Source organism: Spea bombifrons, chromosome 1, assembly GCF_027358695.1.
Source record: "Spea bombifrons isolate aSpeBom1 chromosome 1, aSpeBom1.2.pri, whole genome shotgun sequence".
NCBI classification, from domain to species: Eukaryota; Metazoa; Chordata; class Amphibia; order Anura; family Pelobatidae; genus Spea; species Spea bombifrons.
The window spans coordinates 75,076,508-75,102,904 of NC_071087.1; the positions used below are offsets into that span (position 1 = coordinate 75,076,508).

Consider the following 26,397-nt stretch of genomic DNA (forward strand, 5'->3'; position numbering starts at 1 on the left):
TACCTGCAAATACAGGATTTGTGTGTCTGATTCTGTTTATTTGATATATACCTTCAGTGCTGAGATCACAAGTGAATTTCAATTGATCTGGGTTTGTGTGTTGATCTATACCTGCTATCGGCAGCAGGGACTAATATTTATATATACCGTATTGGCTTGAATATAGGCCGCACTTTTTTCCCGGGCGTCGGGCGCTAGACCCCGAATATAGGCCGCACACCCCCACTTTAAAGACTTAAAGTGGGGGTGCGGCCTATATTCGGGGTCTAGCGCCCGACGCCCGGGACATGCAGTCCCGGGCGCCGGGCAGGCAGCGGGGTTAGGATACAGATCCCCCGCAGCGGTGCAGGGGACCTGCATCCTACTCCCCGATACGCTCAGACAGCCTCCCCTGCCAGCACTTCCCACGGGGGGGGGTGCCGGCACGGGAGGTTGTCTAAGCGCATCGTGCGGACCTCCGCACGATGCATCTTACCTCTGCCTACCCCTCCCCCGGACTTACCGGCGCAGACTCCCGGGTGTCTTGCGGGGCACATCCAGGGCCGGCACCGGAAGTTGTATTGCGTAGATTTCCCCCGCCGGCCTCGCAAGACACCCGGGAGTCTGCTCCGGTAAGTCCGGGGGGAGGAGGCAGAGGAGGACAGTGGTAGCGTATCTCGGGGAGGGAGGACAGTGGTAGCGTATCTCGGGGAGGGAGGGCAGTGGTAGCGTATCTCGGGGAGGGAGGGCAGTGGTAGCGTATCTCGGGGAGGGAGGGCAGTGGTAGCGTATCTCGGGGAGGAGGACAGTGGCAGCATATCTCGGGGAGGGAGAGGACAGAGTGGCAGCATATCTCGGGGGGGGCAGAGTGGGAGCATGTTTTTTTGGGGCTTTTTTTAAAGAAAAAAACTTTTTCTTTAAAAAAAAGCACCAAGCTTTTAGGGTGCGGCCTATATACGGGGGCGGCCTATATCCGAGCCAATACGGTATATATGGGCAGCAGGGGCTAGTAAATGGGTTTTAGATATTTGGACAGGGGTGCAATTTCAGTGCTTGCCATAGGCGCTATTTTCAGTAGATACGCCTCTGGTGACAAGATGTCCCGGGACATGTCCTCGGATGCAGGGCCGGATTAACTTCCGCAGGTGGCCTGCAGCTTACCCATGCGTTGCTCGCACACGCTGTCTTGAATCCACCCAGGGGAAGCAGGAACCCAGCGGAGTCACGTGAATTTACGTCACGCCACATGAACCTGCTCCGTTCCTGCTAAGGGGGTGGGGGAGGGTGTATGAAGGATTGAGGGAATGAATTTTGTATCTGTGAATGAGGGAATTAATGAGTATCTGTGAATGAGTGAATGTTTGTAAATGAGTATATGAATGAATGTGTATGATAGCATGGATTTGTAAGTGGGGTGCATGGCACAGGGAGGCTGTTTGAGGCTATGATGGCAATTCCTATGCTTCCAATCTGGGTGTTGGGCAGGTCCTGCTTCCAATCTAGGTGCCATGGTTGACATGATACTAAAGAGGGCAATATGCAAGTGTATGGGGGGCATTCATTCACAAGGTGGTGCTGACTGGGGGCATCACATAAATCAGTACTAAGGGGGGCTGAGTAGTGGGATAAATATACAATGTGGGGCTAGCTGGGGGGAATACACAAGGGTGACCGCATCGGCCATGTTTTCCAGGACACACAACTTTTATATATTGCTGACAAGCCCAGATGAAATGCTACCCTGCAGTATGGGGGATGTATAGACCCATAGAACGGAACCAACTAGTCAGATATACATCCCCCATACTGCAGGGCAGTACTTTATCTGGGCCGGCGGCATCAATACACAAGGGGGCAGTTGGGGCCATTAAATAAATAAATATTAAAGTGAGGGTCAGGGTGGGGGCATAAACATAGCGCTGGCTTGGGGCAATACACAAGGGGGCAAAAACACAAAAGGGGGGGTCAATGACAAAGCAGTGTGGAAAATATATATATATATTTTTTTTGTAGCTTAGCCCGTCCAGATGTGGGTGTCAGTGTGGCAGAGCCTGTCCTGGTATGTGTGTCTGGGTGTCGAAAGAGCCTGTCCCGGTGCAGGTGTCGGTGTGGCAGAGCCTGTCCTGGTGTGTGTGTGTTTGAGTGTCGGAGTGGCAGAGCATGTCCTGGTGTGTGTGTTTGGGTAACGGTGTGGCAGAGTGTAAGGCACCTACCTTAAACAGCTCCCGGTCGTCCTCTTCTCACTCCCGGCAGAAACGCCGGCACCGCTCGTTGGAACATGAAGCAGTCGCTCAGCGCGCGGCCGCTTCATGAATATTTATGAGGCTGACCGCCGACTGGATTCCGCTGCGTCGCTATGGCAACGCAGGATGCGATCACGTCCCAGACGTCGGGGAAGGCCCCCGGGCTATTTAAACCTCTCTTACCTTGTCCTCAGTGCTCAGTTATACTGGTGCTTCCTGTATCTCGTGAGCCCCTCCAGTATTCCAAGTTGCTTTCTCATTTATCCGGTATTCGACCCTGGTCTTCTTAACGGTTCTCGTGTACTTCTGGCATCCTGACTCTGGCTATCCTACGACTCTGTGTATCTTTGGCATCTCGACCCTGGTCTACTAAACGGCTTCCTTCTGACCACCCGTGCTTACAGTTACACTGCCAAGCACCCTGTTACCCTCACCAGGCCCCTTGTGCGTGTTCTGTTCTGAGCAAGTGTGTTCCATTCCTGCATTCCGGATTGCTCCTGGTAAGACGAACCTCACACAGAGCCTGTCCTCGTGTGTGTGTGTGTGTGTGTGTGTGTGTGTCTGGGTGTCGGTGTGGCGGAGCCTGTCCTGGTGTGTGTTTGGTCATCTGTTTCCTGGCACCTTACTTACTGTAGGAATAAATTGAACTATTTAATTTTTACTTATCTAGAGATAAAACGTCCTCCTGAATTTGTAGTCACTTCAGCGGACAAAACTTTCTAGGCCCAGAAATCAGTGAGAGGAAAACTGAAGGTTTTGTGTTATATACTCTATTTCAATCTGCATATTTTATAGAAAAGGATTAGTGGCAATAAATTGTGGCTTCAGGAATCCCGTGCATAATTACTTTTTTTAGTGTAGTGATGTACTTCCAATCCCATCACATAAGATTCTATCCTATATTATCTGCCTAGCACTGATGTCATCTTTATCCAGTACACATCGATGCCGAGGAGTTTAGATTCTATCCAGACCCATGATACTCTCAATCTGCCCAAAAGATTCTAAGAAGTATTTTTTTTAATCTCATGGACAAAATGTGAGAAATAACGTATACCGTATTTGCTCGATTATAAGACGACCCCCCAAAATCTGAATATTAATTTATGAAGAAAAGAAAAAGCCTGAATATAAGACGACCCTATAGGAAAAAAGTTTTACCAGTAAATGTTAATTCATGTAAACTATGTGAACATTTTTTTTTTATAAAAGCTATAACTGAGAAAAATGTTTTGTTTTTATTTCCTTTTTTTTTTTTAACCTGCCCCTCCCCAGTTATGCACATCTGCCCCCTGGCTTGCCACTCTGCCCCAGAAATGCCTTATACCCCCTATATGCCACTGTGCCACATGATATGCCTTTTAACCCTCTAAATGCCACTGTGCCCCATGATATGCCTTTTGACCCCCTATGTGCCACTCTGCCTCCAGAATTGCCTTATACCCCTATATGCCACTCTGGCGTATAGAGGGTTAAAAGTCATTTCTGGAGGCAGAGTGGCATAAAGGGGGTTAAAAGGCATTTCACAGAGCACTCTGCCTAAAGAAATGCATCGCTGCAGGGGATCTGGATCTTAGTCTCATAGTCAGACCTAGTTGAAGTCTGATTATAAGACGACCCCGATTATAAGACGAGGGGTATTTTTCAGAGCATTTGCTCTGGAAAAAACCTTGTCTTATAATCGAGCAAATACAGTATATCATACAATCACTTAATAAACACATACGAAATACACTGCATATATACCGTATTTGCTCGATTATAAGACGAGGTTTTTTCCAGAGCAAATGCTCTGAAAAATACCCCTCGTCTTATAATCGGGGTCGTCTTATAATCAGACCCCCAAAAAATGCTGGCGCCATGCTGCTTACCGGTCGCGAGCAGCGTCTCTTCTGTTAGAAGCAGGGCAGGAAGCTTGCAGCGTCCTCACAGAACTCTATCTCCCCCCTCCCTCCTCTGAGGGCGGGGCCAGAGAAGTTGCTACAGCCGGTCCCCTGCAGAAGTCTGCGAGTGGGAGATCTGCAGTTCAGGTGAGGGGGTGGGGGAGGGTTTTTGAGTATGTGTGAAGTGTGTATGATTAAGGGAATGAATGAGTATTTAAATGTTTGTGAATGAGTGTGAGTGTGTGTGTCATAGCATGGATGTGTAAGGGGGGTGGGGGTTGTAGCATGGCATATGGAGGCTGTAATCCCACTGCTATCATCCCCAGGTTCCAGCATGTACTGGCTGCCTTGGCTTGATAGGAGTGTGATTGCTGTTAGCAGTTTGATATATATATATATATCAAACTGCTAACAGCAATCACACTCCTATCAAGCCAAGGCAGCCAGTACATGCTGGGTTAAAAGGCATATCATGGGGCTGAGTGGCATATAGGGGGTTAAAATGCATTTCTGGACCTCCAGAAATGCATTTTAACCCCCTATATGCCACTCAGCCCCATGATATGCCTATATACCTCCAGAAATGCTTTATACCCCCCTATATGCCACTCAGCCCCATGATATGCCTTTTAACCCCCTATATGCCAGAGTGGCATACAGGGGTATAAGGCATATCATGGGGCAGAGTGGCAAATAGGGGGGTATAAAGCATTTCTGGGGGCAGAGTGGCATAACTGGGGGGGGGCAGGTTGGCAAATAAAAGGAAATTTAAAAAATATATTTTTCTCAATCATAGCTTTTATTAAACATGAAAATAATTTACATTAATTAATATTTACTGGTAAAACTTTTTCCCTATAGGGTAGTCTTATATTCAGGCTTTTTGTTTTTTTCCTAAATTAATATTTTGATTTTGGGGGGTCGTCTTATAATCGGGGTCGTCTTATAATCGAGCAAATACGGTAGTTTGAAGAAATTATGCTTATAAAATAGTTTTTTACCCTTTGCCAATAAAAGAATGTCGCCGGATTTCATTTTAAAAATCTGGTCACCTTATGATGAGGTATAGTTCACAGTAGTTTAAGGTGGACATAAATTAGTTTAGCCAGTGTGAGAATAGTTTGGAGGGGTAGAGGTAGTAAGTGTAATAATGGTATTGTTTTTTAAAAAAACTTGTACATATATGATTAGATAAATAAACAAAGTTGGGCTCATTAAATAAAGAGAAGCATCATTTAGAATAAAATCACAGAAATGTAATGAAGTTCTGGTAACATAATTCTTTGTCCATGTTTAATCTGGTCTCCTTAGTGCTGAAATGGGTAATCATCATCATTTCAAATGTCTTTCTGGCTTGTGTGGTTTTGAAGTTCCCCTTCAGTACTTTTATTTTGAGGTCCTCAATGGAGTGGTCCCTCTGGGTGAAGTGGTGGCCGATCGGGTTCAGTTCTAAATAATATATAAATAACTAACAACGATTATAAATATATACCTCCTGATGTTTCTGGCCGAATACTTTTATTGGGACTTTGTGACCTTTAAATAAGGTATTTAGAAGAATAATACATTTGAGTTAAATTGTCTTGTAATAATTTAGAACATGGTGATACAGACATACTCAGCAGATACTAGTAAACAATAAAAGGAATTAAAACTTCTAGTCCACACAATAATACCACCAACATGTCTAATTTATAATCTTTTTTTTTCTTGTTCTTATTTTATTGATTAAAGTTATTTTATGGTATGTGCAAATATGTTTGTGCATTTCTGCACAGAAAAAACAATTTCCAGTTAAACTTCCAGCCATTTCTATAGCATCTTCTTAGTCATTATCTGTGCCGTTAACACATTTTACCTCTGTATTTTCTGATTCCTTATTGCCATAGGAACCTGCAAGCAATTTGCAGTCTGTTATGTTCTGCTAAATGTCTTTCTCCATTTGCTTTCTGTCTCTGTATATGGTGTATGGGTCTCTGTCGTCACCTTTATCTGATAATCTCCTTTTTTTGTTTTTGTCTACAAATTCCCATTAGACCAATTGGACAACTGTGTACGGCCTCTTTTAAAATATCACCCCTTTTATCCTGTTTTTTTCATTGTTTGCTTTTTTATTTTTAATGTGTTGCTTAACCTGACAAGCCCACCATTCTCCCTTCCTGTTTCACCATGCCTCCACTTCACACCTGCCCTTTCTTCTGTCTGCCTATCTCAATAAACCGTTGTTATTTATAGGTTATGATAGACCTGAAAGCAACAGGACCCTTCAACCAGAAAGACGACAGAATCATCTCTAATAAGGTACCTGATGCTTTTTCTTAGAATACTAGTTTTGTTATTTAATAAAATACCTTTGTCAACCTTTTATATGGTACAAACACACACATTCATGGAAACAATATCAAGTAATGTTAAATTCCATATGTATGGCTGTACATAATAGGAATGTAAATATAGAATGTGAGAAAGTGAAATATTATGTTGATAAAAGCTGTAAAGATACACACATATTTAATTAAGTTCTATGTTGTTTTAAAGAAGGCTCCTTGTTCTTCCAGTAATTAATTTGGACTGAAAAGATAATTCACATCAGACTTCTAAGAAAGGCCGTCATGTTAAATGTTTATGAACATTGTGCCATAAATAATTGAAGTTATGATGTAATTAACGGAAACATCTTTTGATGTCTGATTATTAAATTCTAATAATACAAATTCTGTCTGTTCATTATTGAGTATTATAAATGTTTTGTGTTTGATAATTTGTAATGCTTTGCTTCTTATCATTTTATTATTCAAAATAAAACAAAATCGTGTAGAAAAGCATATTACATAATCCAGTTTAAACATACAGGTGGACTGCAGCAGCTGAGCAAAATGTAAAATATTGTAAAATATTGACTCATTAACGTGCCAACATCCAAGTATGTCCATGGCATAGTCTAGTTGGAGCTTGCACACCAGACCGGATGGGGGACATGCATGTATCAAGGAGTATTCGTAGAATGTTTGATTAAACTTAGCCGGCAATACATTTGTGTACCGTAGCCATCTATTGATATGTATTGTCATTTCAGCATAACATCTATTTATAAATCAGTCCAAGGGCATTACAATAAACTAGCTAGTTGATATGTTCTAGCAGTGTGTATTATGGGTGAAAGTGAATGGATCTTGGCATTTATTTTGTTTTTATCTAGTAATTTAACATTTAAAAGTCTGTTTTGAAACTGTACATTATTTGAATTAGAATTTCTTAACATGATTACCTCACACTTACAATTTACTACACCGTTTGGTTCCTAATAGATACATTCAGCTTACCCTCCTTGAGTTGTTTTGGACTGAATAGTCCCAAAGATACTAGGGTGCAGTTCTATATTAGTTACACTTCCATTTCCACACTATGTATGTGCACTCATCCACCCTCAAGCTACTTTTTCATCATAGGTTATGTGTGCTAATATGAGATAGTAGATTATTTCTTCTTAATATTTAAGGGATTTTCTAAATAAGAGTTAAAGAAAGGATAGGCTTTAAAACGATAAACAAGCAATGTGTAATTAACCCTGACAGGCTGAATTGGTTTGCTTTTTGTTTATTTGACAATGTAATATGTTGGTCAGATTAAGATGCTTTCTACTGGCTGTTGAGCCTTGTGTACGTCTGTTAGCATTTTAATAGGCAGTATTTTAGACAGATGTGAATATTCAGCCAAAAATAAATTCTTGCTTTAGATAAATAGTTGTGTAATGACCCAGGCAGTGGTACTTAATGACGTGAGGCTGTAAATTTAGTATGTTGGGGGTTACATTTGGTAACAATGGCATACAATGTCAATGTCAAGTAAACTTTACTGTAAAAACTGGCACTTTGAACAATTTCAAGCTGTTTAGCAAATATATACAGTGGGGCAAAAAAGTATTTAGTCAGCCACCAATTGTGTTCTCTCACTTAAAAAGATGAGAGAGGCCTGTACTTCAACTATGAGAGACAGAATGGGGGGAAAGAATACAGGAAATCACATTGTAGGATTTCTAATGAATTCATTGGTAAATTCCTCGGTAAAATAAGTATTTGGTCACCTACAAACAAGCAAGATATCTGGCTCTCACAGACCTGTAACATCTTCTTTAAGAGTCTCCTCTGTCCTCCACTCGTTACCTGTATTAATGGGGCTCCACGCAAGATCACACCCCGTGGTGTCAAAATGATCACAAGGACGGTGAGCAAAAATCCCAGAACCACACAGGGGGACATAGTGAATGACCTGCAGAGAGCTGGGACCAAAGTCCCAGACGTGCCCCCCTGCTTAAGCCAGTACATGTCTGGGCCCGTCTGAAGTTTGCTAGAGAGCATTTGGATGATCCAGAAGAGGATTGGGCGAATGTCATATGGTCAGATGAAACCAAGGTAGAACTTTTTGGTAGAAACTCAACTCGTCGTGTTTGGAGGAGAAAGAATGCTGAGTTGCATCCAAAGAACACCATACCTACGGTGAAGCATGGGGTGGAAACATCATGCTTTGAGGCTGTTTTTCTGCAAAGGGACCAGTACGACTGGTCCGTGTAAAGGAAAGAATGAATGGGGCCATGTATCGTGAGATTTGGATTGAAAACCTCCTTCCATCAGCAAGGGCATTGAAGATGAAACGTGACTGGGTCTTTCAGCATGACAATGATCCCAAACACACCGCCCGGGCAACGAAGGAGTGGCTTTGTAAGAAGCATTTCAAGGTCCTGGAGTGGCCTAGCCAGTCTCCAGATCTCAACCCCATAGAAAACCTTTGGAGGGAGTTGAAAGTGCGTGTTGCCCAGCAACAGCCCCAAAACATCACTGCTCTAGAGGATATCTGCATGGAGGAATGGTCCAAAATACCAGCAACAGTGTGTGAAAACCTTGTGAAGACTTACAGAAAACGTTTGACCTCTGTCATTGCCAACAAAGGGTATATAACAAAGTATTGATATGAACTTTTGTTATTGACTAAATACTTATTTTCCACCATAATTTGCAAATAAATTCTTAAAAATCAGACAATGTGATTTATGGACTTTGTTGTCTCATTCTGTCTCTCATAGTTGAAGTGTACCTATGGTGAAAATTACAGGCCTGTCTCATCTTTTTAAGTGGGAGAACTTGCACAATTGGTGGCTGACTAAATACTTTTTTGCCCCACTGTATGTTATAGCAGTTAATCAAAGTGTTCAAAAAAAGTATGGAAAGTCTGGAAAAAGTATGCACTGGTGCTTTTTAGATAATTGATAGTGATTTGTTTATGTGACAAATGCTATTAATAAAACATTATTTAATTAATTAACTTTTTTTTTTTAAATCTACTTCTTGGAAACAAGGTGAAAACTGCATGTACATCAAAAACAAAATTGACTCAAATTGGTATATGCCATTTTCACCTTTTTTTGTGGAAAAAAAAAGAAAAAAAACATAAGCAAGTTATTACCAGACTCTTGGTAACTCAAGGTAACCAAATTAATACCAGTCACATAAAAAAATTACAATCAATCTAAAAAGCACCATTGCATAGTTTTAATCACCATTAATTACTAATCTACCTGTCTTCTCCTGATCGCACTCCATCTTTCATGTCCCGTATTACCAATTGCTTGTCTGCTATTTCTTCATGGATGTCACAACTCTACCTGAAACTTAATGTTTCTAAAATTGAACTCATTATCTTCCCTCCCTCCATCTCCACTACCTGAATTCTCTATCACCATAAACAACACGACTATCCAGGGACGTACCTAGAGTATTTGGCACCTGGGGCGGATCCTGTATGTGGCACCCCCCCCCACAAACACTTTAAAACTGCATAGCTTCTATCGTTATATACTGGCGCAGACATTGAAGGTGGTACAGCGTTACTGTTATCATTATATACTGAGGCAGACATTGATGGTGGTACAGCATTACACCTATCACTATATACTGAGTCAGACATTGATGGGGGTACAGCATAACACCTATCACTATATACTGAGGCCGACATTGACGGGGGTACAGCATAACACCTAACACTATATACTGAGGCAGACATTGTCGGTGGTACAGCGTAATCCCTATCACTATACATTGAGCCAGACGCTCATAATAGTGTAGCATAACTATCGCTATATACTAACCCAAACATTGATGTGGTGTAGGCCTACCACTTCATTGTCTGGCTTAAGGATGCACCAAAACGAAAATTCTGGACTGAAACCGAAAATCCAACATTTACCTGTCCGAAACCAAATATGACCCCCACCATAAAAAAAATCTCACGCTTTTATTTAACCCCTTAAGGACCGGGCTCATTTTTCGTTTTGTACCCTGTGGGACCGCAGCTGTTTTGACACTTTTGTGGTGCTTGTGTTCAGCTGTAATTTTCTCCTCACCCATTTAGTGTACCCACATAAGTTATATATTGTTTTTTTCAGGACAAGATGGGCTTTCTTCGGATACCATTATTTTGATCGTATCATCTTATTTACTATAAAAAAAATAAAAAAACATGGTGAAAAATTGAAAAAAAACACATTTTATGACTTTTATTTGAAAAATCTTTTACTCACCTAAAAAAGCAAGTAAAAAAACTAGCTAAATAGATTCTACTACTTGTCCTGAGTTTAGAAATACCCAATGTTTTTATGTTTTTTTGCTGTTTTTTGTAAGTTATAGGGCAATAAGTACAAGCAGCGTTTTATGATTTCCAAATCTTTTTTAACAAATCTGGTCAGTCTGCCTCCATCTCCTCTTTGGAACATCTTTGAAGCCGGTTAACTCAATTTAACCCCCTCAAACCATATATTTTTGAAAACTAGACACCCCAGGGTATTTCAAATGCTGTTATTTTAACCCTTTCCATGCACCAATTATAGAACTACACTTTGTCAAACTTTGTAATAGTAATTTTTTTTTTATTTTTTTTTCACACAAATTGTACTTTAGTTATAGATATACAGGTTCTGGTATATGTCACTGTCAAACAACACCCCAATGTGTGTTCAGGAACATCTCCTTAGTGCAGTGATACCCGACATGCATGCGTTTGTCGGGTTGTTTGAGATTTAAAATGCCACATTTGGGAAGTGCGCTTTTTTTCTCCATTTTGGTCAGTCTGTACCTATGCCCTATCTTTGAGCTCGGCCACTCCAATTTACCCCATCAGCCATTTTTTTTATATATTAGACACCCCTTGGGTATTTGAAGTGCTTTTATTTTAACTCTTTGTTGAGATTTTTGAGAAATTTTAGCACTTGCTCAAAATAATAAACTTTATTTTTTTATTTTATTTTTTTTATACTTTTTTTATATTTTTTTTACACATTTTGCAATGTACTGGATGGTTCATCTAGTGACATCACTGCATAATTATTTTTAAATGTTAGCACATTTTTTTTTTTTTTTTCATTTTTTATTTTTTTTATTTTTTTTTTGAATATTTTACTAATCACATAGTGATTAGAAAGCTGGGTTCCATTGACTTGCTTGGTTGAATGCAGTACCTGTATTCAACCTGCAAGTGGAGCCAGAGTTCTCTAGAGGGTCTGGAGACCATCTAGCTAACTCTTTCATCTTTATTGTTTATTTTCCCGGGCCGCCGCCATCTTGCTTGATGGCGAAGATCACCGGCAGCTGCGGCTGTGACCGCTCTCCGGAGCGGTGACAGCCCATCCAAAGGTAAGTGTTTGGTGTCGCTGGATGCCTCCTGATCGAGGCATTCCATCGACACCATTTAAGTTTAGGAGGCGATCGTTGATCGCCTCCTAAACGCTTTTAAAACGGGCGTCCGCCGCCATACAATGTATGGCGGCTGTTGACGCCCCGGGGAGGGGCCAGACATGGCCCCCGATGCCGATCTCGGCGTTACTGAATGCCTCGACATCGAGGCATTACAGTAACGCCGTTTAAGCGAAGAAAGTGATCGTTGATCACTTTCTAAGCTTATTTAATTTTATGACGGTTCAGGACCGTCAAAGGTCATTTAGTGACCTTCTTGTCATGACGGTCCTGAACCGGCAAAGGTCGCGAAGGGGTTGAAGTAAGTAACACAGCAAAATAGGACAAAAAAATTCAATAACAATATTAATATATTATATATATATATATATATATATATATATATATATATGATTAACAGCAATCAAACTCCTATCATGCCCAGGCATACCCAGATTCCAGCATATACTAGCTGACTTGCCATGATAGAAGTGTGATTGCTGTTAGCAGTCATATATATATATATATATATATATATATATATATAAATATTGTTATTATTATTGTTCGCATGTGAACTCAGCACTGGAGGCATAGAATCAGACATACAAATCCCGTATTTGCAGGTATACAATAATAATGTATGGAAGAGCAAGAGATAAAACTACAGGCATAGTTATAGGTTGCACAACCCAAAGCCAGCTCTGGCATCCACACTGCCCACATAGAACCTGACCAGCACCCAGATTACACACATAGGATCTACCATCTTTGTCCCCAAACAGCCCAGCATGAGTCAACTTTGTCCCCAAACAGCCCGGCCTGTGTCATCTTGGTCCCCAAGGCTCAAACATCCTGCTTGTGCCATCTTTGCCTTTCCACAAATGAAAATTGGATGTAAATAATATGTGATAGAGAATATAATTCAACATATTGTCACGGTGTAAGTTCAAGAGACGGTCTGTGGTCGAGGGCAATAGCAGGCAGTGAGGTCAAACAAATCCGAGGTCAGGGCAGGCAGATCAGGTGCAAAACGTTAAACATTCCAGGTTCGTAGGCAGGCAGAGAAGAATCGTGGTCGGTAAACAAGGCAAAAATATTGAAGATACAAGAAACAGCACACCCAAAAGCTGAATAACGCTTAGAACGGGCAAAGGCAAGAAGTAAAAACGGGATTTATAAAGGAAACAGGTACTCATGTCACAGGCCGCTCCGATGCGTGCATCCCGTGCGTCGGGGCAGACGGCTTGGCCCGTCGGTACGTAGCCACTGTGGTGCCGGCGCGCGTGCGTGGTGGAGGACATGGCTATAGGGCCACAGCGCAGACCAGGTCCAGGATGCAGGATTGCGACGCAGGCGTGTTTTCGCGGCGGAGTTGCCAGTGGCGTGCGAGCCGGCGTGAGTGGCAGAGGAGACGGGGCTGCCAGCGGCATGCGAGCCGGCGTGAGCGGCAGAGGTAAGAGCCGCAGCGGCGCGTGTGACACATATCAAATATTTCTGTAGATTCAATATATTAACATATAAGCACCTTTGGAGAGTCTGAATCTTATATTATAAAAAATAGAGAGATATATAAAAAAATATCTGGGACCATAACACTTTCGATGCAAACTTGGTACTCTGACGGAGGTATATAGATGATATTCTTATAATTTGGGATGGGGATTTTTCCTCTTTAGAATTATTCACAGATTATATAAATCAAAATTCTTACAATTTGGTTTTCACTCCTGTTTTTCACAAACACGCTATTTGCACAAAAACTTTTTTCAAGGCTACCAATGGTAATGGCTAGATTGATAGATCTAGTTGTCATCACCCACGATGGCTCACAGGTTTACACTCATGAAAAAGAATTGAGAACAAGCTAACATAGTGAAGACTAAATTTTTAGATAAAAAAATATAATGGGGAACTGACAAAAGTTTTAGATGAAGTAGGTTGATCGAAACTACTACTACTTATTGTTGATAAAATTCATCACACTAAAGGTGAATCCAATTTTTAATTTTCTTTTATAACCTCATATATGTTCACAAGCATTTGATGTCAAAAAAATTCTAGCCCTAAGTGTTATAAATACAGATAAAAGAACACCAATAGTAAAAGGATTTTACAAATGTTATGGGTGCAACACCTGTTCTTTAGCCCCGAGAAAGGTTAAACGTTTCACTAGTTTTACAACAGGAGAATATTTTGACATTGATACTCGGATTTCATGCAATTCTAAAAATGTGGTGTATATCCTACAATGTGGCCGTGGCAAGCAGTATGTGGGATGCACCACTCGTTGTTTAAAAAAAAAAAATTAACAAACATCTGTACAGTATTAAAATTAAATCAGACAAACATCCAGTCCCTTTCCATTGCAATTACTGCCCTAATTTTAAATGGGATGTTTTTACTTTTTTTGGTATTGAACATGTTAACAGGGATTAAAGAGGGGGCAATACGACCCAAAGGCTTTCCCAACGTGAAGGCTTTTAGATCTATCGCTTAAAAACATTACAACCAAGGAGTCTTTATCAAGACTTTGATATAATCTATTTTTTGTCATTTTGTATTTTTATAAATTTTGTTTTTACGCACTTTCGAAGTGGTTGATCTTTTTTGTCATATACTTTTCATACATATTTTCCTTGATTAGCCCTGTTTATTTTTTATTGTTTTTTTTTTTTTTTACATTATCATTATTACTGTATTTGCTTGATTATAAGATGAGGTTATCTTATATATACTTATATTCGAGGTTGTCTTCTACTCACACCTCAAATAGAGGTCTGACTACAAGACTAAGATCCAGTGCTGCAGGGGACCTGGATCCTCCTCTCTGGCAGACAACCTCACCTGCTGCCAGCACTTCTGCCGGTGCTTTTATTACGGAGCGCCAGCATGACATGACCTTCCGGTGCTCCACCATAGAAGCCCAGACGGAAGTACCGGCCAGCAGAAGCAGAGGTTGTCTACAAGCGTAGACGTTCTCTGGTGCTACCCGACACTTCCGCAGGGGCTTCTATGACGGAGCACCGGTATGACGTGACCTTACGGTGCTCAGTCATAGAAGCCCCAGCGGAAGTGTCGGGTAGCACCAGAGGTTGTCTGTGCGCATGCGCAGACATCCATCGACTGCCTCCACTTGACACCAGGGCGTCTGGCGCAAAGTGGACAAGTCTAGGGATGCATCCGTAAGTCGGAGGGCATATAGGGGAATATAAGGCATATCAGGGGGAAGATTGACAAATATAAGGCATATCTGGGGGGCAGAGTGGCATATAGGGGGTATAAAGCAGATTGGGAGATCAGAGTGGCATATCAGGGGGGGCCACAGTGACATATAAGGGGGTATAAGGCATATCAGGGGCAGAGTGGCATATAGGGGCAGAATTGCATATCGCGGGGCAGAGTAGCAAGCCATGGGGCAGATATGCATAACTGGGGGGGGGGCAGGTTGGCAAATAAAAGGAAAAACAAAAAACAAAAAATGCTTTTTTCCTAATCATAGTTTTTATTAAATATGAAAAAATAGATTACATGTTAATTAATATTTACTAATAAAACTGTTTTCCTATAGGGTAGTCTTATATTCAGGCCTTTTATTTTTTTAAATTAATATTCAAATTTTGGGTGTCGTCTTAAAATAATTTAATTTTTTATTAATTTTTTTTCTTTCATCTTTTATTTATTTTGCATTTATATATCTCTCCATTTGTTATAATATAAGATTCAGACCCTTCCAAAGGTGCTTATATGTTAATATATTGAATGTACAGAAATATTTTACATGTTGCATTATACCTTGTTGTTACATTCTCACCAAGCTGCTTGTAGCCCATTCCAGCATTGTGTAGGTCAACAATCTTGTCACTGACATCCTTGGACAGCTCTTTGGTCTTGTCCATGGTGGAGAGTTTGGAATATGATTTATTGATTGCTTCTGTGGACAGGTGTCTTTTATACAGGTAACAAGTTGAGATTAGGAGCACTCCCTTTACGAGACAGTTTGTCCACTGGACACCATTGATTCTGTGAGGCAAATATCCTGACAATAACGACCTGGCCCTGTCTGCTGGGTTTTACAAGGTAGCAAACGTAAAGGTAGCAAACTGGGGCCCCGTGTAGGTAAATTCACTGGGCCTCAAAAAAACATAAAAGGCCAAAAAGATTAATGCATTGAGAACCAGGCTCTGCAGCACCCCAAATGGAGAATTACTGAGCAGGGAAGACATACCTTTTAACTTCTGTAACCTTGTTAATGCTGCTCTAATCAGGTGGGAAGAAAACAATGTTGGGATTGGCTAGCAACCTAAAATGCTGAATCCCTGTCAAACACAGTTTAACCCCTTGATGACAATTGCCAGTCCGGGTACGTCACCGAAATTCAAGTCGAAAAAAAAACAATAAAGACTAAAACGTTCGCTAGACGGTCTCAGACCCTCTAGAGAACTCTGGCTCCACTTGCAGGTTGAATAAAGGTACTGCATTCAACCATGCAACTCAATGGAGCTCAGCTTTCTAATCACAGTGTGATTAGTAAAAATAAATTAAAAATAAAATAAAATTAATAATAATTAGAAAAAAATAGTAAAAAAACAGTAAAATGTAAAAATAATTTCCCACTGATGTCACTATTAGGGGAACCTTCAAGTTGAAAAAAAATGTAAAAAAAAATGTAAAAAAAGGCAAAAAAAAAAAATATATATATAAAAAATATATTTTTGTGAGCAAGTCCTAAAATTAGCACATTAGCTTAAAACAATTCTCGCATGGAAAGAGTTAAAATACTGGCATATTAAATGCCCATGGGGTGTCTACTTTTAAAAAATGTATGAGTTGATGGGTAAATTGAATTGGCCAGGTTCAACAAGGTCCCAATTAACACGGGGGGGAAGGATGGCCACATATCTAATTTCCAATTAGAAAAATGCACACGTACCAAATGTGGCCTTTTAGTTCCCCCAAAAAATGACAAACCCATGCATGTGGGGTATCACTGTACTCAGGAGATGTTGCTGAACACATATTGGGGTGTCGTGTGACCGTGGCATATACCAGGAGCTGTAAATTCATACATAAAGTAGGTGTGTGTGGGGAAAATACACACACAAAAATACTACTGCAAACTTTGAAACAATGCTGGTGGTAAAATGTGTGCATGCAAAGAGTTAAAATACCAGCATTTAAAATACCCTGTGGTGTGTAGTTTTGAAAAATATATGGTTTTGTTGGGCACACTGAAATGGCCCGGCTCAAAGATGTACCAAATAGGGCATGGGCAGTGGATCCCCAAATGCCAAAGTTCAACATTGAAAAATGTGCATGCCCCAAATGTGGCCCTTTTGCCCCCAAACAGCCAGGCAAAATCATTCATGTGGGGTATCACTGCGCTCAGGAGATGTTGCTGAACACATATTGGGGTGTTTTGTGATAGTGACATATACGAGAACTTTTTAATTCATACCTGAAGTAAAATGTGTGTGACAAAACAAATGCAAAAAAAAGACTACCATAAAGTTTGACAAAGACTGGTGGTAGATATGGTGCATGGAAAGAGTTAAAATACTAGCATTTGAAATACCCTGGGGTGTCTAGTTTTCAAAAATATATGGGTTTATTGGGCATACTGAAATGGCCCGGCTCAAAGATGTACCAAATAGGGCATGGGCAGTGGATCCCCAAATGCCAAAGTTCAACATTGAAAATGCGCATGCCCCAAATGTGGCCCTTTTGCCCCCAAACAGCCAGGCAAAATCATTCATGTGAGGTATCGCTGTACTCAGGAGATGTTGCTGAACACATATTGTGGTGTTTTATGATAGTGACATATACGAGAACCTGTTTATTCATACCTGAAGTAAAATGTGTGCAAATGCAAAAAAATTACTACCATAAAGTTTGACAAAGGCTGATGGTAGAATAAGTGCTTGGAAAGAGTTAAAATACTAGCATCTGGAATACCCTGGGCTGTCTAGTTTTCAAAAATATATGACTTGATGGGGTAAATTGCATTGGCCGGCTTCAAAGATACCCGAAATGGCACATGGGGGGAAGAATTACCAGATTCGGAAAAAATGGCTTTGAAATAGCAAAACGCTACCTGTACTTATTGCCCCATAATGTGTAGAAAAAAGCAAAAAAACATAAAAACATTGGGTATTTCTAAACTCAGGACAAATAGTAGAATCCATTTAGCAGGTTTTTTTTATTACCTTTTATAGATGAGTAAAAGATTTTTCAACTAAAAGTTAGAAACAGTCATTTTTTTCTAAATTTTTCACCATATTTTATACTTTTTTTAATAGTAAATAATATGATACAATCAAAACAATGTCATCTAAAGAAAGCCCTTCTTGTCCTGAAAAAAACAATATCTAATGTGTGTGGGTTCAGTAAACGGGAAAGTAGAAAATTACAGCTAAACACGAGCAGCGCAGAAATGTTAAAACGGCCATTGTCACGAAGGGTACAAAAAGTAAAATCAGCCTTTGTCACGAAGGGGTTAATGGTACTAAACGACAGGGTTAACTTAGTATGGCAATAAGACAAAAAAGCTAGTATATACCCCGTGTTACAGGTATCGTGGCAGGGGTTTAACTCTTGGAACCGAGAGAATATATCCCATGCTGTAGTATATACCTTCCGAGTATTATGAGAAAGGGAGCTGTTAATTAACCGTGTTGTCCATATGAACTTTCAGTCCAGGGTGAGATGGGAGAAATGCGGTACAGTCATGGCTATAGGGTCTGCTTGTGGTCACACAGGGACGATGTTTGAGTGAATGTAGCCATCCAAAGGATCTGGGAAGGCCAACAGATTACCGAAGATAGCTGCATAGCCATGAGTATAGCCATCAGATAGGATATGGTGAGAACCCTCAGATGCCCGCACATAGATCAGATGCAGAATGAACATAGAAATGCCATTCCAAAGTCATAAGAAATGATCCCACATGACCAGGTCTGCTTGGGCTGCTATGTCTAAACTGATGACAGTGTCAGGGGCTAATGGTAGCAAGGCTAGCAGCCTGGAAATAAAAGACCTCCCCTGAGGAATAATTCTCATGACGAAATTGAGCATGAAAAGCAGGCATTGCAGCACTTTCCTTAAACAAGCTGATGACTTTACTAGACTATGGATAGTCTGCCTTATACAGGATAACTTGTTCTGAGGTAGGCTAGCCTGCATGCAGAATGTGCCTTATGGTTATGTTAATGTAGTGGAAGGCTGACGTGAGTTTCCCAAGGTCCTGAGAAGCATGCTCTGGTGGTTCTATCAGGAGAAGGTCATCCAGATAGTGGATGACTTTACGACAGTGGGCCTGGTGAGTGAGTATACGGTTGAGAAATTGCACAAAACGATCAAAAAGCCAAATGGGGTTGACCCTCCAAGAATGAACGGGGCACTCGTTGAATGGCCGTGTTACGAATGCTTTTTCCAACTGCAAGTTCAGTGGTGACCTGTGGGTTCAGCCCTACTGACAGGCCCTTCAAAAGTGGACTGGGGGAGGGTTTTTTTTTTTAATCTAACATAATACTCTGCCTTTACAGGTCACTCATGATGTTATTCTGAACAATGCACAGGATAGATGTCCGTTTAGAGACTGATAAATTATGGTAAGATATATTTAAATATGTAAATGTGTGCAAACATTTTGAAAATGCTAACTTATTCTCTGACTATTATATTCAGTTTGTACATTTAGATTGTACCATCACTATTACAGATGAGCTACTTTGGTGTCCTAAAAACAAAATCATATTTAAGTGTTTTTTAACCTAATGGAAGTTGTTCTTTTGTTATTTACAGAAGTAAAAAAAAACCCTACAAGCCACAGAAAATATTTTAAATGATTAACTAACATATATGTAATATAGTTTCCATGAAATGAAATCTTGAATGCTTTGGTGTAATTCAAGATTTTGTTGACATAATGGGTTTTTACTTTATGTATTTGAATATGCAGGGCTGTATTTTTAATACAAATGTATCAATTATTTAAATCCGCATACATGATTTTCATTTATATCAATGTATGTTATAACATATTTTTGGATACAATTTCTGTAATATGATTGTTAGACCCATTATTATAATATACATTTCATAATAATCTTTAAGCAGCAGACTTTTACGTTTATGTATTATCAGGCTGATATCCAATTAGATACAGAGGCAATTAGTGAAATGATCAAATGGAAGGGGAGGAAAGATAATTCCAAGTGCCGTCATTATACAAAATGGTACTGGAAGCCAAAGTCCAAAAGTAGTTTTCTAAGGGGGTAGTGCAAAGTGAGTACAGAGGCCTCGGGTTACATCAAGAGGCAAAGGGAAGAGAAAGAGTTATTGGAAAGGGAGTCAGCAAAAGTTTAAGAGAGGTAAAACGTGAACCAGGAGACCAAAGTGAAATGTTTGAAAAAAGGTGATGGTCCATGGTGTCAAAATGGATTGGCAAAGAGTAGTAACCTATGAAGATTGATTAACTCATTGCTCATGTTGGTCAGCAAAAGAGAGGAATCTAGATTGAAAAAAGACAAAGATTTGAAGTCAAGAAAAGCAATTAGTCGGTTATATATTAGTCTTTCAAGATGCTTGGAGACTAGAGTAAAGAGTAGAGTGGAGAGTAGAGAGATGAGTTGGTAGTTTGATAGATTAATAGGGTCCAGGGAGGGCATTTTATAGATATGACTTATGTGAAACAATGTCTATTATGAGTGGACCCACTATACAGAGGTAACTCTCACACTGCTCCAGAGGTAAGCTTCAAAGTTTTTGCCAAATGGTCTGTAACGAGGATGGGATATCAAAACTTGGTCATGAATAGACAGGTCTGACAACAGTAAACTGATTCCATGAAAGGGTGAAACTGATTAGATAGGTAGGTATAAATAGTAGACAAACAAGGCAGGGTGGATAGAGACACTGTCTCATAACCATTGGGTCCCTGGTTTAGACTGTCAGGGTCTACTTTTTCACTGCCTGAACCATGACTTTTTCATACCTGTGGTATATAAATCTGCTACCACTAGTGGCCACCCTCCGCCCTCTGGAACACTCAGAACTCAATTACTAGGATCAGGTTTACCTTATTACCTGAGTTGAGCCCTAATCAATACATCCAGTTGGGCCTTGTTTACCTGGATTACCCTGCCTTTATGAACCTGCCCTGCCCTTGAGTCAGGGCCTTTGTATTGAAGTCTGTGGACCTTTCTGCTGTGGCTCTGCACCTGTACCGTTCCTAGTTACCTGCATTGTGTCCTGATCAAGTGGGCTCCATGCCTTTCGTACCCTTCCAAGTGGGCTCCGTGCCTTTCGTGGCCCTTCCAAGTGGGCTCCGTGCCTTTCGTGCCCTTCCAAGTGGGCTCTGTGCCTTTCGTGCCCTTCCAAGAGGGCTCCGTGCCCTTCCAAGTGGGCTCCGTGCCCTTCGTGCCCTTCCAAGTGGGCTCTCTGTCTTTCGTGCCCTTCCAAGTGGGCTCTCTGTCTTTCTTGCCCTTCCAAGTGGGCTCCCTGCCAAAAGACTTATTACGTCCAGTTTCTTGCTTACAGACTGTATAATCCTTATTTGCTTGTCCTGTCATATACATACAATACATTGCATTACCTAGATTTCGGCTTGTGGTGTCTTTGTTTGTATAATCATGCATTGTGGGTTACAGACCGAACCCCAAGTATCCCCTGCACATGGGCTCCTACCCGACATGATTACCCAAGTCCTGACACAGGCCTTACATGAGATGCTACAGTGTACACACAGGGCATTGCTCAAAGTGGATAGGGCATTATAAAATGGTGGCATGTTTGAAGGCAAGATCCAGGAGGGATAAGATGTTCAATCTTGAAGGATTGAGGCAAGAAGTGGGTTGGGGCAAGGAGATAAATAGAGCAGAAACTTGGTTTTGCCCAGCTTAGGGTAAAGGAGGAAGGAGAGTTCATTGTATGTGTCAAAAAGAGTGGGAAAGCAGGAGGAATACTGTGCAGATATGTCATATCTAGTTGTCTCAATTTTATATTTATAGTAGGTTGCAAAGTCATGAGCTGTAAGGCTGTAACGCGAAACAAAGTAGGGAATTTAAGATATGAAAGAGTTTTATTGTGAGACAAAAAGAAAAAGGACATGCATTAGGTTTGATTAGGAAGGGTTAGGGCAGAGAAATAGAAACAATTCTATAGCACAGGACGTTTGATGAAGATCGAGAGTCCTCCAACTACGTTCAGATGCAGGGGAGCGTTGACGATGCCTGGTTTAGGTGTGCCCCAGTTGGAAACTTGAGTCACATGAATAGCTGTAGTGAGGCTACGTTCTCAAGAGTAGATAGCGCAGTGGTAAAATTGTAGAGATAAGTAGCTATGTTTGAGGAGGAGATGTTCAAGATGGGAGAGAGAAGTAAATGCTGGAGACTCAGAACAAAGTTCTCTGGTTGGGAAACTTTGTTGGGAAGCATGGGGGCGATTAGGGGCAGAGTTAGAGATCAGGATAAAAGTTGATGGTCACATTTGGGTAAATAAATGTTAAAGATGATAGAGGCTGAACACATATGGTCCAGAACAAATATAAAGATATTAGCAGGCCCAGGAAGATGGTATAACACAGTGATTAATGATTGAATTGCTGGAAAGCATGAACCTACGTTTGGCGACCTTGGAGGTTCTAGGTTGATTGGTGTAGAAAGGAGACGGGTCAGTGAAAGTTGGTCATGAAGCTCACTGTATAGTACAAGTACTGTTCTACACTCTGGTTGGTCCTCTCGATCTGTCTGTTAGTTTGTTGGTGGAAAGCAGTGGACAAGTTAAGTGTGATACCCGGTTCATGACAGAAGGCTTTCCAGAAATGAGCTGTGAATTGTACTCCCTATAGGCTGTTGAGAGGCTTAATACCGAGTCTTGCGAATTCCCTCATGGGCAGCCAGCTGTGGGCCATGACATTACTGAATGACGGCTGCAGAGGTATGAAAATCCTTGAAGCAAATAAGAGGCCAAGGTTCCTCAAAATCGAGGTGGGATTGAGTGTTAGCCCAGGTATTCTTGGAGCTGAGCATATATGTACCATGCAGTTGGAACCTAGAGAAGAATAGTGCTTAGTTTGTCAGTGTTGCAGATGATGTGCAGGTATTCACGTTTACCAAATGAACAGCACCCTCTAACAAACGTCGCTATTCTTGAAGAGTGGCTTTAATGGCCAATAGCTTCTTATCTCTTACATCGTAGTACACTTCTCCAGGGGACCGTTTTATAAGAGAAGTGAGCAATTAGATGTAAATGATGTGGTCACCCTGCTTCTGAGATGGATGGCTCCTAGTGTGCTGTCAGAATCATCAACCTCCACTCTCCCTACCATGTAATTACTCTCTCCGCTACCACACCAAAAAAAAATTGCCACACTGATTAGGTGAAAACTGTGAGAGTCAGTGCAGTCTTCCCCCCTTCTCACCCTGACCATGACTTTGAGAGGTCCTCTCCCCTGAAACATTCCCAGTCCCTTTGTCCCTCATTCACTAAGCCATACCTCTCCTTTCCTTCCTCCCTGTGAACTATAGATCAAACACATATAAACAGCACTTGCATGTAGAGATCACATACAAACCATATATTTGCAGGTATGCATAAATGATGTATGGAAATATAGCATAGCAGGTATAGATCAACCGAATCGACAGAAAAACCAAGCTTTGCAGGTATAGATCAATTGAAAATCGCATGTTAACTCAGCATTGAAGGTATAGATCAAATAAACAGAATGAGACATACAAACCCTCTATTTGTAGGTATACAATAATAATGTATGGAAACAGAGCGTACCGCATACAGATCAACAGAATAACACACACCCAGCTTTGCAGGTATAAATCAGTTGGAATTCACTAATAAACTCAGCATTAATAGGTATAGATAACCACCTAAATGACAGGCATAGATCACAGGTTGCACACCCCAAAGCCAGCCCTGGTGTCCACATTGCCCACATAGAACCTGATCAGCACCCAGATTACACACACATTACAGCCCAGCCTGAAACAACTTTGTCCCCTAACAGCCCAGTGTAAGACATCTTTGTCGGCAAACAGCCCACCCTTCATGTACCATCTTTGCATTTCCCCAAATCATTCAAGCAATTCATCCACACATTAATTAATTCTCGTACGCATTCACACAATTCATCCGCACATTAATTAATTCATTCTTGTACGCATTCACACTACCCCCTCTCTCCATCTACCCCTCCCCTTCTTATCCTGACTGGGCCTATTTTAAGGTAGGGGCCTGGAGCTGCAGCTCCATCAGCCCCTACATCAATCCGGCCCTGTGCCGCCCGCCCCACCGGGCAAATGCCCGGTGTGACTGATGGCCAGTACAGGCCTGGCGACAGCGTCGGAAACATCGCTGCGAATAGTCTTGCGTGGTAGCCGGGCCAGAGTCCCATAGCTCCGGCTTGGTAAACCCCAGTCCTAAAGATTCGTAAGAAAAAAACAGGGTTCCCAAAGGAGCTCCCTCTCTATAACCACCACTGAGTATTGCCCACCACAATCTTAATGTAACCTCAAAAGAGCGACGTGGTAGGGGCAATTGTTGGCGGACAACGCCACAGTTCCTACCCACCGCACAGTTCCATGAATTTGCGGCTAGGTCCCAGACATGCACATCAAGCGTTTCCTGGCTTGTAGAGCCCCCCCCCCGTAGCAGCTAGTTCATGGGAGTCTAATTCCGGCAGGTCAGACAGGGTTACTTAGACATAAGAAGGCACTGGGCAGGCAGGTAAGGAGTCTCACCCTGTGCCCCCTCCCAAACATACCCCAATGAGTCCTCAGCCTTAAATGGTTTAATATTAAGGGTAATGTCAGTGATATTTTTTTGGTTCTATATCCTTGGAGTATCTTCTGTCTGTGATATCTAGCACCACCTCATTGTGAGTCCACTTTAATTGTCATGCCTCAAGAACTAATCTTGAGATAATATTCACCTTTGCAAAGAATGCTCGGTCAACCTTATATGCCTACTCAAAGTATTAAATCCTGCTTACTGGTGAAATTCTTGCCAATGGTGTGACAGCATACCAATCCAAAAGGCCCTCTTTCACGTCTGCATTGTCCTTCTTTACACCATCAGGCACAGCCTTATAAGCCTCAATGGCTCTGCCTGTGGGCAGCAAAGGAATGCAGCTTTAAAATAACATAACACTAGACGTGTTTTCATGCAATTAGATGTGATTTATCAGCCGAGGGTAAAGAATGGCTGCACTTGAGCACACAGTAAAACATTCTAGGAGAGCTTCAAATTAACAACTGCGCAACAGATCTTTTTTTAGATAGATCCGTAGCTGCTCATACTTCTCTGAATGGACAGTGGTCCAATATTTAGCAAGTGCCCTGCGCAAACACTATGTTAGTGATACCATGGTCATGTGCCAATAACAAGTAAAGCATGGAAACAGATCACCAAGAAATATCACCATGGAAAAAAAACCACCACAACCATTATTTGTAATTTTTTTGAAGGGTTTAATGTTGGGACATTGGGGTTAGTGCTTATCGGGATTTGCGGTTGGTCGCTTGATTTTAGATTAACACAGCTAATTTGTTACTTGCAAAACATTATGTACCATGTAATAGCTGAAATAGAATAAATGGTTTAATGTACACATTACTGTACACATTTGTTATTTTTCCAAAATCAGAACAAGTGATTGTAATGTTTTTGTTATATTAAAAAATGCTTCAGTCTTTTTTATGCCATGCACTAATACTTTGCATTTTATGTATATTATTTTAACGTATCAAATGACTAACCAAATCCGTTCTCTTCCAGGAGTGGTAAATGCCTTATCTTGACTCTCTGAATCAAAAAGGGTTGCACTGCTATGCTGCTGTCATGGATGAAGATTCAGCCACAGAGTTTGAACAACTTCTTTCTCCCACCCTCTTGGATCACCATCACCCAGTTGGGATGGATGCTGAACAAAAAACAGTTTTTGCCTTTGTCGTCTTCTTGCTGATATTTTTGGTCATTCTCATGGTCCGTTGCTTTCGGATTCTACTGGATCCATATAGCAGAATGCCAGCCTCTTCATGGAGTGACCACAAAGAAGGGCTTGAGAGAGGCCAATTTGATTATGCATTAGTGTAGACAACTAGTGGAAAAAATACCTAATGCTTTACGTCATCAAATGACACGGAAGCACAAGGTGTCAGGCCATGGTAATTGTAATAAAGATTTCCTTGGCTGCTTTCTCAGTTATTTTGGGAATCATCTCTCTCTTTCTAGCTGAAGTTGATTAAGTGGACTCTAAGTGTGTCCGTTTACAGTTTTACATTAGTACTGCCAGTGACTTATTGTTTATATGATGCTCAGCTGCATACTGTTGTGATGTGATGCCTTTAAATTATGACAACATTCCAGGCCTTGATTATTACATGGCCCCGTATTGTATCACGTGGTCGATTTTTGTGTCTTTATATTTTTACTTACACTCCCTTTCGTACAACTTCTGATCTATACAATATCTGATCTGACAATATTTACCCCCTGGCCTATATACAATACTTTTGTTGGTGTTTTGTTTTCTTTGTTTGTTAAAATTCCTGC

General features: G+C 41.1%; 1 protein-coding gene across 1 annotated transcript; it reads left to right on the plus strand.

The window, feature by feature from the left end:
- The first annotated feature begins 6,225 nt into the window (after window positions 1-6,225).
- On the plus strand, window positions 6,226-26,049 carry CTXN1 (cortexin 1). Its single transcript, XM_053463853.1, has 2 exons — window positions 6,226-6,406; window positions 25,621-26,049. The coding sequence occupies exon 2, from the start codon at window positions 25,630-25,632 to the stop codon at window positions 25,936-25,938; it is 309 nt and encodes a 102-aa protein (XP_053319828.1). The 5' UTR covers window positions 6,226-6,406; window positions 25,621-25,629; the 3' UTR covers window positions 25,939-26,049.
- Window positions 26,050-26,397: the final 348 nt, after the last annotated feature.

What these genes read in the sequence shown, in the direction of transcription:
- CTXN1 (XM_053463853.1), top strand. Translation starts at nt 25,630, where the DNA reads ATGCCTTATCTTGACTCTCTGAATCAAAAAGGGTTGCACTGCTATGCT.